This window comes from Gouania willdenowi, chromosome 14 (genome assembly GCF_900634775.1).
Source record: "Gouania willdenowi chromosome 14, fGouWil2.1, whole genome shotgun sequence".
In the NCBI taxonomy this organism is placed as follows: Eukaryota; Metazoa; Chordata; class Actinopteri; order Blenniiformes; family Gobiesocidae; genus Gouania; species Gouania willdenowi.
This window is the reverse complement of record NC_041057.1, coordinates 498,815-511,851: the sequence shown is the minus strand read 5'-3', so window position 1 is coordinate 511,851 and position 13,037 is coordinate 498,815. Positions and strand designations below refer to the sequence as shown.

At 42.6% G+C, this 13,037-nt stretch overlaps 1 protein-coding gene across 1 annotated transcript in view; it reads left to right on the top strand.

The window, feature by feature from the left end:
• wwc1 (WW and C2 domain containing 1) overlaps positions 1 to 13,037 on the top strand; it is a 32,529-nt gene that overhangs the window by 7,249 nt on the left and 12,243 nt on the right. Inside the window, exons 2-7 of the mRNA XM_028466881.1 lie at positions 4,564 to 4,673; positions 4,747 to 4,959; positions 5,050 to 5,126; positions 5,394 to 5,473; positions 8,293 to 8,422; positions 12,513 to 12,638. Coding sequence (XP_028322682.1) covers positions 4,564 to 4,673; positions 4,747 to 4,959; positions 5,050 to 5,126; positions 5,394 to 5,473; positions 8,293 to 8,422; positions 12,513 to 12,638 — 736 coding nt within the window. The remainder of the gene's footprint in view (positions 1 to 4,563; positions 4,674 to 4,746; positions 4,960 to 5,049; positions 5,127 to 5,393; positions 5,474 to 8,292; positions 8,423 to 12,512; positions 12,639 to 13,037) is intronic.

Below are 13,037 nucleotides of genomic sequence, written 5' to 3'. Positions count from 1 at the left end.
ATATATTGCCCAGCCCTATTTTGTAGGGATCTTCTATATTTTCCTCTCATTTAGTGTGTATTTGTTGTTGTTTTGTGTGTTGCTGGTAACAGTAAGTATTATTCTCTGATAGTGTATGTGATTTTGTTGTTGTTTGTTCTTTTTATTATTCAAGGTATTTTTCTCTCATTTAGTGTGTTTTTGTTGTCGTTTTGTGATTTGCTAGTAATATTTAGTACGATTATAATTTTGAACTAAAAATAAACGTATTCTCTCTCTCTCTAGTACCCCCTTTAGTGCCATTATGTACCCCTAGGGGTACACGTGCCCCCCTTTGAGAAACACTGCTGTAAAGGACTCGTGCCTGCTTTAAAAACCTGTTTTTTTGCCCAGTTTGAGGCTTTTTCCAGGCTCAGTAATCTGCTTAGAGCTGCTTAGAGCACACGGCTCTTCATGTGATGCAGGATCACAGCTTACATAAGAATTTAAAATGATTGGATCATTAATGAACAATGCTCTGCTCAGGAATATATGTACCATTCATTCTTTGGTTATTCCATTTTAAAACCAAATCAAAATAACAAATAAACTCTGTGGTCATTTTGTTTTACTGACTTAAAACCTAAAGAGAAATACAGAAAAACCAAAAACAGAACTAGGCAAGACCTGTATTTGCAATGCGAATATGTATTTGGCAATTGAAAATCTATTTCTATAGTATAATGTAAGAAAGGTGTGCGTGCGTGTGTGGAGCGAATATCTCTCTGACATGGTGTCTGTTCGACCTGAAACTTTGTCAATGGCTTCCAAATACCACAAGTGTGTGCATCTGTTATTTTGGAGTAATTTGGTGTAGCAAAACTTTTGAAACATTCATTTTAATTCTAAGATTACAGCTCCCTCTCGGTATTGAGCACGATACTTCCGGTGCCGGGTCACTGGGTCATGACGTCACTGTGTCGCAGTTTGTTTTGGTTTAAGAAAAGGTCAATATTAAAAATGAATATTAAAAATGTTTTTGTACTGCTAAAAGTTATTTAAGTTAATATTTCATGGTTATTTAATATTATTCCCCTGATCCAAAACTGGGCTCGACTTCCTCCTTCGTCTCCATGACTGTGGGCGGTGGCTGTGCTGACGGTCGTTAGCCGACCATATCACCAACATTCTGATTGTAGACAGAGGAATATAACGTTTTAGTGAGCGGATGGATCCACAACACAGCTCTACTATGATTATTGTTTGTTCTGTGCAAGGGTGAGTGTTTCTTCTTATACTAATCTATGTGCTAAGAAAGATGCTAGCAGTTACAATGTACACACACACACATGGCTGACGCACATGCATCAGCCGTGTGTGTGTGTGTGTGTGTGTGTGTGTGTGTGTGTGTGTGCCGGTGTAGTGAAAAATAATCCTACGCGTAAAAGCCTCCTAATAGCGTAGTAAATATTAACACACTTACGTACGATGTTTTGCTACCTTAAATTTTCCTATTATGATAAACACTAATTCTAACCCTAAAAATTAAAGGATAGAATATTACCTTTTTCAAACATGATGGACATGCATGCGCAGTTTGCCAGGTGCACATGCCCATTGTTTACCGTAGGAAACTTTCACGGTAGGTTTGCTCTACACTACACTGGGATGTACATACTGAACGCACACAGACGTTTAGAGAGACAGATGGAACTCTGGTTTTACAAAACATTTATTTTTCATGTTACTTCAGGTTCTCTTTTTATCTCTCAACAACCTGTGACGGATTATGTGCATGCGCACGGCTGATACTTGTGTGTGTGTGAGACACACACACACATATCTTAAAGCACGCCCCCACCACACATAAGGTATAATAAAAATATACTATACTATATTGTACTATGAGTAAAATAAAATGAAACAATATTTATATAAAAAGTACACAAAACAACAACAGAAATGCACAAAAATATACAAAATGACTCAGAAAAACATATATTACAGAAAAGTACACAAAACAACAGAAATATGAAAATACACAAAACTAAATATTTATACAAAAAGTACACAAAATGACAACATAAATGCACAAAACTACACCAAAAAGATACAAAAATACACAAAATGACTCTAAAAAAACCTACATTACAGAAAAATACACCAAACAAAAAAAATTCAAAAATGAGTAAAAACATTTATCATGTTCATGTGCCATAGAAATAAACCAGATAAATCACACACACTATTTTATTTTACACCCACAAATAAACCCTTTATAACACTACAGAGTACAGAGTATGTACACCTCTATGTACATACAACCTTCAAACACATACTCATTTGGACATAATTGACAACTCTACTTAAGCTCCTCCCACTATATGAATACATACTTCTGACAGGCACTGTAATAGTTTAAGAAATTGGCAAAAATGACAACATCTATCTGGATTTGTTGACAAGTTTGTTTTTTTTTACTAATTCAATTGAAAGTAAAAATGCAGGAAAAACAGAAGACTGACCTTGACCTTATATATGACCTTGAGCAAAGGTCAAGGTTACACATTGAAAGGAAATGTTGTTCAATGGTACCAGTCTGAGCACTGGATGTCAATATGTGGCCAAGTTATAGAAAAATTATTATTATTTATTTTCTTTGTGAGGTCATGACCTCTACCAATCTTTTTACTGGTAGGTCGTACAGATTCATTCTAATGAAATAAAATACTTCACTTTAGATGAGATTTTCATAAATATTAAATATTATATTAAATATATTTGTATATTTACGGGGAATTAGGTCCTGGACCAGGTTCTGTTTAGCATTTATTTGATCAGTTTTCTGGTTCTCTCTGTGGATGTTTTATCTCCTCACGTTTATGTTTTGTTTTATTGTGTTATGGTCCAAATAGTATCCAGATAATCTGGAGACTGACTATCGACTGTGAGGAACAATAGATTTCTTGATCATAAGAAACAAGGAGCACCAGTAGATTCATTACATCACCTCTGCTCTCTTTAATCACATATCATGTGCATGTTTATTAATAACGTTTCTGTTCATCAGTTCATCAGTAATGTCAGTCATGCATTGCTTCTTTTTTGTCCAGTAGTAAAAGTCTGTGTGGTGAGATTAAACCTGAAGCTCTCGTCATATTTTCCTTTAAATATCCAAATATTTCAAACAGAACAAGATTTAATTTTGAAATTGAAAAATGCTGCTTGTTTGGTTTTTGTTGTTTCTGTATTTCTGTTTTAGTTTTAAGTTAGTAAAATAAAGTAACCACACCATTTATTTATGATTTTAAAACAGAATAACTAAAGAACAAAGATTAACAGATTAACATGTGATGTGTACAACTACACGAACTCACCAAAACTATCACAATAATGGTTTTGTGCTTCATATCTTAAGAAAAAGATGAAGATTTCCTCCTGGATGATCAATTTTTTTTATTTAAATAAAAATAATACAATTTTGCAAAAACAATTAAGAAAGAAGGAGAAGAATACATTTTAATTTATAAAACAAAGGTATTTTGGTAGCCATTAGTACATTTTTATTTTTATTTTTTATTGAGAATTAAAGACAAACCTTTAAATGTGAAAATGTCAAATATTTATTTATGTATTATTTACTGTCAACATTTAGTCAAATTATTGATTAAATAAATAATATGAATTAATGACAATAACTAATGATCGTCTGTCTGTCTGTCTGTCTGTCTGTGAGTGACAGTGAGGAGCTGAGGTGGTCTGTTCATTATTCATCAGCTGAAAAAGGAGACGTTCAGTTTCTGTCCTCACACAGACAGCGATGTATCAGCTCTGACCCTTCAGAATAAAGCACACAACCATCCGATACCTTCAGAATAAAACCCTTTCCTCTGCACACACCCAACACAGCATAACGTGGATGGCTGTTCATCATAGGAATGGGATCCACACAAGGTTCCTGCTGCTTAACAGAAGGTTTTCCTTGCCGCCATGATGAATTCATGTTGGGTGTGGGATACATATGTATGTGTATATACGTATATATGCATATGTGTGTATCCATAAAATGAAGAGTCCGTCCTTAAGACTGCTCTACTGTAAAGTGCCTTGAGATACCATTGGTTATGATTTGGCGCTATACAAATAAAGATTGATTGATTGATTGACTATATCACCATATTGCCAATCATATAGAGTTGTACGTAGGAAATTAAGTGTGTGCGTGTGTGTATGCATGTGTGTATACATGTATAATAGAGATTAGGGGGTAGGATATGTTTACTGAATGCACACAGAGACGTTTAGAGAGACAGATGGAACTCTGGTTTTACAAAATGTTTATTTTTCATGTTACTTCAGGTTCTCTTTTTTATCTCTCAACAACCTGTGATGGATTATGTGCATGCGCACGGCTGATACGTGTGTGTGTGTGTGAGACACACAATACGTTTTTATACTTCTTCCTATTCGTTTTTGAGCATGTTCATGATAATGATAATGATATATATATATATGGATTATTACTTTCTTTGTGTTGATTTCAGTGTCTCATGTTTGGAAAATAAAAAACTAAATAAAAATAACCCTCCTATTTGTGTCCTTCAGGCAGACCAAACCTCTGACCTTTGCTGACTGTAACGGGGATGAACTTCCTGTGGGCTGGGAGGAGGTCTACGACCCTGTGGTCGGCCCGTACTATGTGGACCACAACACCAGTGAGTGGGCGTGTGTGTGTGTGTGTGTGTGTGCGTGTGCGTGTGCGGAGGCTGATTGTGCGTGTCCCCACAGAGCGCACCCAGCTGGAGGACCCTCGGGTGCAGTGGCAGCGTGAGCAGGAAGCCATGCTCCACGACTACCTGTCGGTGGCGGGTGACGCCCTCAGCGCCCAGAGGGAGATCTACCAGGTGAAGGAGCAGCGTCTGAGGCTGGCCCAGCAGGAGTACCAGCAGCTCCACGACACCTGGAGGGACAAGAGGGACAAGTCCACGTCCCAGAGCAGCCGTGAGCATAATTGTTATTATTATTCACAGGTCACAGGATAACACCACGATCAGTCGCTCTGTAACACCTGAACCATGTGTTTCCCTCCAGTCAACTCCAGGTCCTCGTCCTCCAGTAAATATGACCCCGAGATCCTCAAAGCAGAGATCGCCACCGCCAAGAGCCGCGTAAGTGTCTCTAGAACACAAACCAGTTTCACTTATTTATCGTCATCGACTGGTTCCTGGTACTGGTCTCAGACTGGTTCCTGGTACTGGTCTCAGACTGGTTCCTGGTACTGGTCTCAGACTGGTTCCTGGTACTGGTCTCAGACTGGTTCCTGGTACTGGTCTCAGACTGGTTCCTGGTACTGGTCTCAGACTGGTTCCTGGTACTGGTCTCAGACTGGTTCCTGGTACTGGTCTTGTTCCTGACTCTGTGTTTCCTGGTTTCAGGTGAACCAGCTGAAGAGAGATTTGGCATCTATGAAGCAGGACCTGCAGTACAAGCAGCAGGGCTTTCAGACGCTCAGAGAGTGAGTGTGTGTGTCTATAGTAGTAGGAGTGTGTGTGTGTGTGTGTGCGTGTGTCTATAGTAGTAGGAGTGTGTGTGTGTGTGTGTGCGCGTGTGTCTATAGTAGTAGGAGTGTGTGTGTGTGTGTGTGTGTGCGTGTGTCTATAGTAGTAGGAGTGTGTGTGTGTGTGTGCGTGTGTCTATAGTAGTAGGAGTGTGTGTGTGTGTGTGTGTGTGTGCGTGTGTCTATAGTAGTAGGAGTGTGTGTGCGCGTGTGTCTATAGTAGTAGGAGTGTGTGTGTGTGTGTGTGTGTGTGTGCGCGCGTGTGTCTATAGTAGTAGGAGTGTGTGTGTGTGTGTGCGTGTGTCTATAGTAGTAGGAGTGTGTGTGCGCGTGTGTCTATAGTAGTAGGAGTGTGTGTGTGTGTGTGTGTGTGTGTGTGTGTGTGTGTGTGTGTGTGTGTGTGTGCGCGCGTGTGTCTATAGTAGTAGGAGTGTGTGTGTGTGTGTGTGTGTGTGTGTGTGTGTGTGTGCGCGCGCGTGTGTCTATAGTAGTAGGAGTGTGTGCGCGTGTGTCTATAGTAGTAGGAGTGTGTGTGTGTGTGTGTGTGCGTGTGTCTATAGAAGTGTGTGTGTGTGTGTGTGTCTATAGTAGTAGGAGTGTGTGTGTGTGTGTGTGTGTCTATAGTAGTAGGAGTGTGCGTGTGTGTGTGTGTGTGTGTGTGTGTCTATAGTAGTAGGAGTGTGTGTGTGTGTGTGTGTGTGTGTGTGTCTACATTCCTCTCAGTGTGTCCTGCACAGCGTCACTCAGAGCTAGACTGTAGCTGATAACACGTCACACTCTGTGAACATCTGAACGTCTATAGATTATCTATAGTCTCATTCATTTTTAAATCAAAACATTCACTAAGTTAATTTACTTTAAATCAAACAACAACCCATAAACTAAACGCTGTATTCTGTTTGAAAGTAAACTAGTCAATACTCACTGTGACTTTTTAATGCATAGGTGATAAGTGCACTTATATCAATATATATTTATTTAACTTATTAAGTTAAAATAATGAATATAATCTGATAGTAACACGTTAATAATAGTAAATAATGTTAATGAGGTCTCTGTGCAGAGCAATAATTGGTTGATTTAGTCATGTGATCACTGCTCCCTCCCCCTGCTGCACTTCCTCATTCTCTCCGTTCCTCCTCCACACCCTCCCTCTGCTCTCATTCTGAGGAATGTGGACGCTCAGGTTGTTGGATGAATGCTCACCTCTCTCTCTGTGTGTGTGTCTTTGTGCGTGTGCGCGTGTGTGTGTGTGTTAGTTAAACCGGTGGTTCTGAACCTTGTCATCCTGCAGCCCATAAACTAAAGGTAGCTGAAGGTGGTTGAACACAGACATGAACATTGAAGAACAGTCATGTGGAGACAGGACCATCTATAAGGGGGAATAAAGGAGAGATTTTTGGGGTCCATCCATAAAGTCAGTAAAATGATGGTCTATTGTTCTATGAATCTGTGATAACCACATTTATTTATTCATCTGAATAATATCCACTGTTATCCAGGAACGTTTATTATTTTTATAGTCATCTTAAAGATGGAAATCATGGTTTTAATCACTAATAAAAATGGTTCAAAGTGACCAAAAATGGTAGAAAATGAGGTGAAATGGGATTTTAAAAACCACAGAAATTGGTTAAAAGTTGTAAATTAGAGTGGATAAAAACAGACAGAACAAGTGATAAAAAAGGTTAAAAAAAAAAGTGTAAATATTGGTTTAAAAGTGGCAGAAATGAAGGGAGGAGGTGTTGGGGTAATTTAATTTAAAAAGTACGAACAATTAGTTCAAACTGGCAAATAATGGGAATGACAAATGGTGAATGTGGTTAAATAATCATGAAATTTGGTGAAAAGAGGTTACAATAAATGGGCTAAATGCTACAGGCTACAAGTTAAAGGCTACAGTTTACAGGATAAATGCTACAGGATAAATGCTAAATGCTACAGGCAAAATGCTAAAGGCTACAGGTTAAATGCTACAGGCTACAGGTTAAATGCTAAAGGCTACCGGTTAAATGATGCAGGTTGAATGCTAAATGCTAAATGCTACAGGCTACAGGTTAAATGCTACAGGCTAAATGTTACAGGCTCAATGCTACAGGCTTCAGGTTAAATGCTAAAGGCTACCGGTTAAATGATGCAGGTTGAATGCTAAAGGCTACAGGTTCAATGCTAAAGGCTAAATGCTAAAGGTTACAGGCTAAATGCTACAGGCTACAGGTTAAATGATGCAGGCTAAATGCTGCAGGCTACAGGCTCAATGCTGCAGGCTACAGGTTAAATGCTAAAGGCTACAGGTTAAATGATACAGGCTAAATGCTAAAGGCTACAGGATGAATGCTACAGGTTACAGGCTAAATGCTACAGGATACAAGCTAAATGCTACAGGCTACAGGTTAAATGCTACAGGCAAAATGCTAAAGGCTACAGGTTAAATGCTACAGGCTCAATGCTACAGGCTACAGGCTCAATGCTACAGGCTACAGGTTAAATGCTAAAGGCTTCAGGTTAAATGATGCAGGTTAAATGTTAAAGGCTCCAGGTTAAATGATGCACTCTAAATGCTAAAGGCTACAGGTTAAATGCTAAAGGATACAGGTTAAATGCTAAAGGCTACAGGTTAAATGCTAAAGGCTATATGCTAAAGGCTACAGGCTAAATGCTACAGGTTAAATGCTAAAGGCTACAGGTTAAATGATGCAGGCTAAATGCTAAAGGCTAAATGCTAAAGGTTAAATGCAACAAGCTAAAGCTAAGATGTTAGTGTGTGTGTCTCCCAGGATCGATGAGAAGGTGTCCAACAGTCCGTGCGGGTACCGCCCCCAGGAGGCTCAGGCCATCCTCAGTGAGGTACGCTCCATCAGAGACGCCATCAGCTCTGGAGAAAAGGAGAAACAGCAGCTCATGCAGGTAACACACACACACACACACACACACACACACACACACACACACACACACACACACACACACACACACACACACACCAGACATAAACCTGTCTAGTAAAATAAAATAAACAATATTTATACAAAAAAGTACACAAAACAACAATAGAAATGCACAAAAAATTATACAAAATGACTCCAAAAATTATACATTACAGAAGAATACAGCAAACGACAGCAAAAATATGAAAAGGAGTCAAAATACACAAAACTAAATATTTATACAAACAATACACAAAATGATTCCAGAATCACTACAATGGCAACAAAAAACAATAATTATACAAAAATGCACAAAAAAGACAACAGAAAGATAGAAAAATACACATGACTCCAAAAAACAAACATTACAGAAAAATACACCAAACAAAAAAAACCTAAAAATGAGTAAAAAAAAACAAACACATTTATCATGTTCATGTCTCATATAATTAAACCAGAAAAATCACACACACTATTTTAATTTGCACCCATAAATAAACCCCTTTATAACACTACAGAGTACAGAGTATGTACACCTCTATGTACATCCAATCTTCAAATACATACTCATTTGGACATAATTGACTACTCTTTATATATGTGTGTATAATATACATAGTGTGTATCTCTCTCTCTATATACAGTATATATATATATATATATATCCATCCATCCATCCATTTTCTTCCGCTTTTATCCGGGGCTGGGTCGTGGAGGCAGCAGTCTCAGCAGTGATGCCCAGACCTCCCGATCCACACACACCTCCTCCAGCCGTTCTGGGGGGGACCCCGAGGCAACACTAGGCCAGCTCAGAGACATAGTCCCTCCAGCGTGTCCTGTTTCATCCGAAACAGTTGCCTGAGCCACCTCAGCTGACTCCTTTCGACGTGAAGGAGCAGCGACTCTACTCCGAGCTCCTCCCGAGTGACTGAGCTTTTCACCCTATCTCGAAGGGTGCGTCCAGCCACCCTGCGAATGAAACTCAATTCGGCCGCCTGTATCCGCGATCTTGTCCTTTCAGTCATTAACCAAATCTCATAACCATAGCTGAGGGTAGGAATGTAGATCGATCGGTAAATTGAGAGCTTTGCCCCCCGACTCAGCTCCCTCTTCACCACAACAGTCCGATAAAGCGACCGGATCACTGCTGACGCCTCACCGATCTGTCTATCGATCTCACGCTCCATTTGACCCTCACTCGTGAACAAGACCCCGAGATACTTGAACTCCTCCACTTGAGGCAAGGACTCTCCACCGACCCAGAGAGGTGCTGATCCTCATCCCGGTCGCTTCACACTCTGCTGCAAACCACCCCAGTGCACGCTGAAGGTCCTGATTTGATGAAGCCAACAGAACAACATCATCTGCAAACAGCAGAGATGAAATCCTGAGGTTCCCAAATCAGACCCCCTCAGGTCCCTGGCTACACCTAGAAATTCTGTCCATAAAAATGATGAACAGAACCGGTGACAAAGGGCAGCTCTGGTGGAGACCAACATGCGCTAGAAACAGGTCTGACTTACTGCCGGCAATGCGAACCAGGCTCCTGCATACAGGGAACGGACAGCCCTTAGCAAAAGGCCCCGGACCCCATACTCTCGGAGCACCCCCCCACAGGGCACCACGAGGGACATGGCCTTCTCCAGATCCACAAAGCACATGTGGACTGGTTGGGCGAACTCCCACAAATCCTCGAGCACTCGATGAAGGGTATAGAGCTAATCCAATGTGCCATGACAGGGACGAAAACCGCATTGTTCCTCCTGAATCCGAGGTTCAACTATCGACCGGATCCTCCTCTCCAGCACCCTGGAGTAGACCTTACCGGGGAGGCTGAGGAGTGTCATCCCTTTGTAGTTGGAGCACACCCTCCAATCCCCCTTCTTAAAGAGAGGGACCACCACCCCGGTCTGCTAATCCAGAGGCACTGTCCCTAACTGCCACACGATGTTGCAGAGACGTGTCAACCAAGACAGTCCTACAACATCCAGAGACTTAAGGTACTCAGGACGAATCTCATCCACAGCCGGAGCCCTGCCCCCGAGGAGCTTTCCAACCACTTCGATGACTTGAGCCCGGGTGATGGGCGCGTCCGCCTCTGCTTCCTCAGCCTCTGCTTCCTCATCGGAAAACTTGGCAGTGGGATTGAGGAGACCCTCGAAGTACTCCTTCCACCACCGGACAACATCCCCAGTTGAGGTCAGCAGCTCCCCCCCTGCACTGTACACAGTGTTGGTGAAGCACTGCTTCCCCCTCCTGAGGCGCCGGACGGTTTGCCAGAATCTTTTCGAGGCTTCCCCGAACTCCTACCAGACCCGAGTTTTTGCCTCTGCAACCGCGCGGGCTGCAGCACGATTGGCCTGCCGCTACCTCTCAGCTGCTTCCGGAGTCCTACCAGCCAAAAAGGCCAGGTAGGTCTCCTTCTTCAGCCTGACGGCATCCCTTACTTCCGGGCCCCACCACTGGCTTCGGGGATTGCCGCCGCGACAGGCCACAGCTGCAAAGACAATGGAGGAGGAGAACATGGTCCACTCGGACTCCATGTCTCTCACCTCCCTCGGGATCTGGGAGAAGCTCATCCGGAGGTGGGAGTTGAAGACCCCACTGACAGAGGGATCCACCAGATGTTCCCAATAGACCCTCACCACACATTTGGGCCAGTTTTGACCGGTTTCCTCCCCTGCCAGCGGATCCAGCTCACCACCAGGTGATCGGTTGACTGCTCAACTCCTCTCTTCACCCGAGTGTCCGAGACACGCGGCCGGAGATCAGATGATACAACTACAAAGTTGATCATCGACCTCCAGCCTAGAGTGTCCTGGTGCCACGTGCACTTATGGACACCCTTGTGCTCCAACATGGTTTTCGTTATGGACAAACTGTAACTAGCACAGAAGTCCAATAACAGAACACCACTTGGGTTCAGATCAGAGAGGCCGTTCTTCCCAATCACCCCTGTCCAGGTCTCACTGTCGCAGCCCACGTGGGCGTTGAAGTCCCCCAGTAGAACAATGGAGTCCAAGAAGGCCAGGTACTCTGCACCGATGTTGGGCCCGTAGGCTGAGACAACGGTGAGAGACCTGTCCCCAACCCGAAGGCGTAGGGACGCAACGCTCTCGTTCACTGGGGTGAACTCCAACACGTGGTGGTTGAGCTGGGGGGCAATAAGCAAGCCCACCCCAGCCCGCCGCCTCTCCCCACAGGCAACGCCAGAGAAGTGGAGCGTCCAGCCTCTCTCCAGGAGTTGGGATCCGGAGCCCAAGCTGTGCGTGGAGGTGAGCCCGACTATATCTACCCGATGCCTCTCAATCTCCCGCACATGCTCAGGCTCCTTCCCCCCCAGCGAGGTGACGTTCCATGTCCTAACAGCCAGAAGCTGTGGACACGGACCGGGCCGCCGAGGCACCCCCCCTCGACCGCCACCTAGTCCTCTCTGCACCCGACCCCTATGGATCCCTCTGTGGGTGCTTGGTCCACAGGAGCTCGGGCCCACATTGTCCATACCGGGCGACATCACGGCTCTTGCTTAAACTTTATCCATATGGGTCTTCTGAACTGCTCTTTGTCTGACCTAGCACCTGTTTGCCATGAGAGACCCTACCAGCCCCTGGTAGGGTCTCTCATGGCAAACAGGTGCTATGTATGACAACATAGCTCCTAGGATCATTCGGGTGCTCAAACAACCCCACCACATTAAGGTGGCAGTTCACGGGGTCGTATATATATGTGTGTATCTATACATAGATATATATACACACACACACACACATATATATTTTCACACACTGTATGTGGGAGCAGGTGAAGGAGAGAAAGAGTGAGGCAGTGAAAGTTCTCACCCCTCGTTCATGTTTCCATCTGTAACTGACACCTGTGTGTGCGTGCGCGCGTGTGTGTGTATAATAAGTGTTGCTCAGTGACAGTCATATGTAAATGTATTTGCTATGTGTAGTAATAACATTATTATTGATCACTGATGGATGATGAGATGTGATCAGCTCTGTTCCACATGTTATTGATCAGTATCGGGATGTGAACCAACACTGAACTCTGACTGTTTTCCTCCTCAGACTCTGGCTGTGCTGAAGGACGGCTTCTGTTTGGACTCTAATCAGGACCTGTGGAGCAGCAGCTCAGAGCTGTCCATCCCCCCCCTGTACACAGACACTGGGTCACAGACTGACCTGCCCTCTGAGGTGGGACACCAGCACCACGTATTACTATATATGATATTAATGTTGTTGCTATTATGGTCATAATCATCATTATTACTGTGTTTCAATGATGATGTAAACATTGAAAACATAATTGATCTTCTATATAAGTAATTTTATTTACAGTGGGCCACAGATTTTAGGCATTAATCTTTGTCCTCTACACCAGCGTTTCTCAAATGGGGGTACGCAATGGCACTACAGGGGATACTTGAGAGAGAGAGAGAGAGATAAATTAACAAATGAGAGCATTAAAAATATGTGGCTTTATAATGTTTATTTTTAGTTAAAAATGATAATCAGACTAAATATTAGTAGCAATGCACAAAACGACGCCAAAAACACAAAATATGAGAAAAATATACTGAATTACAAAAGGGT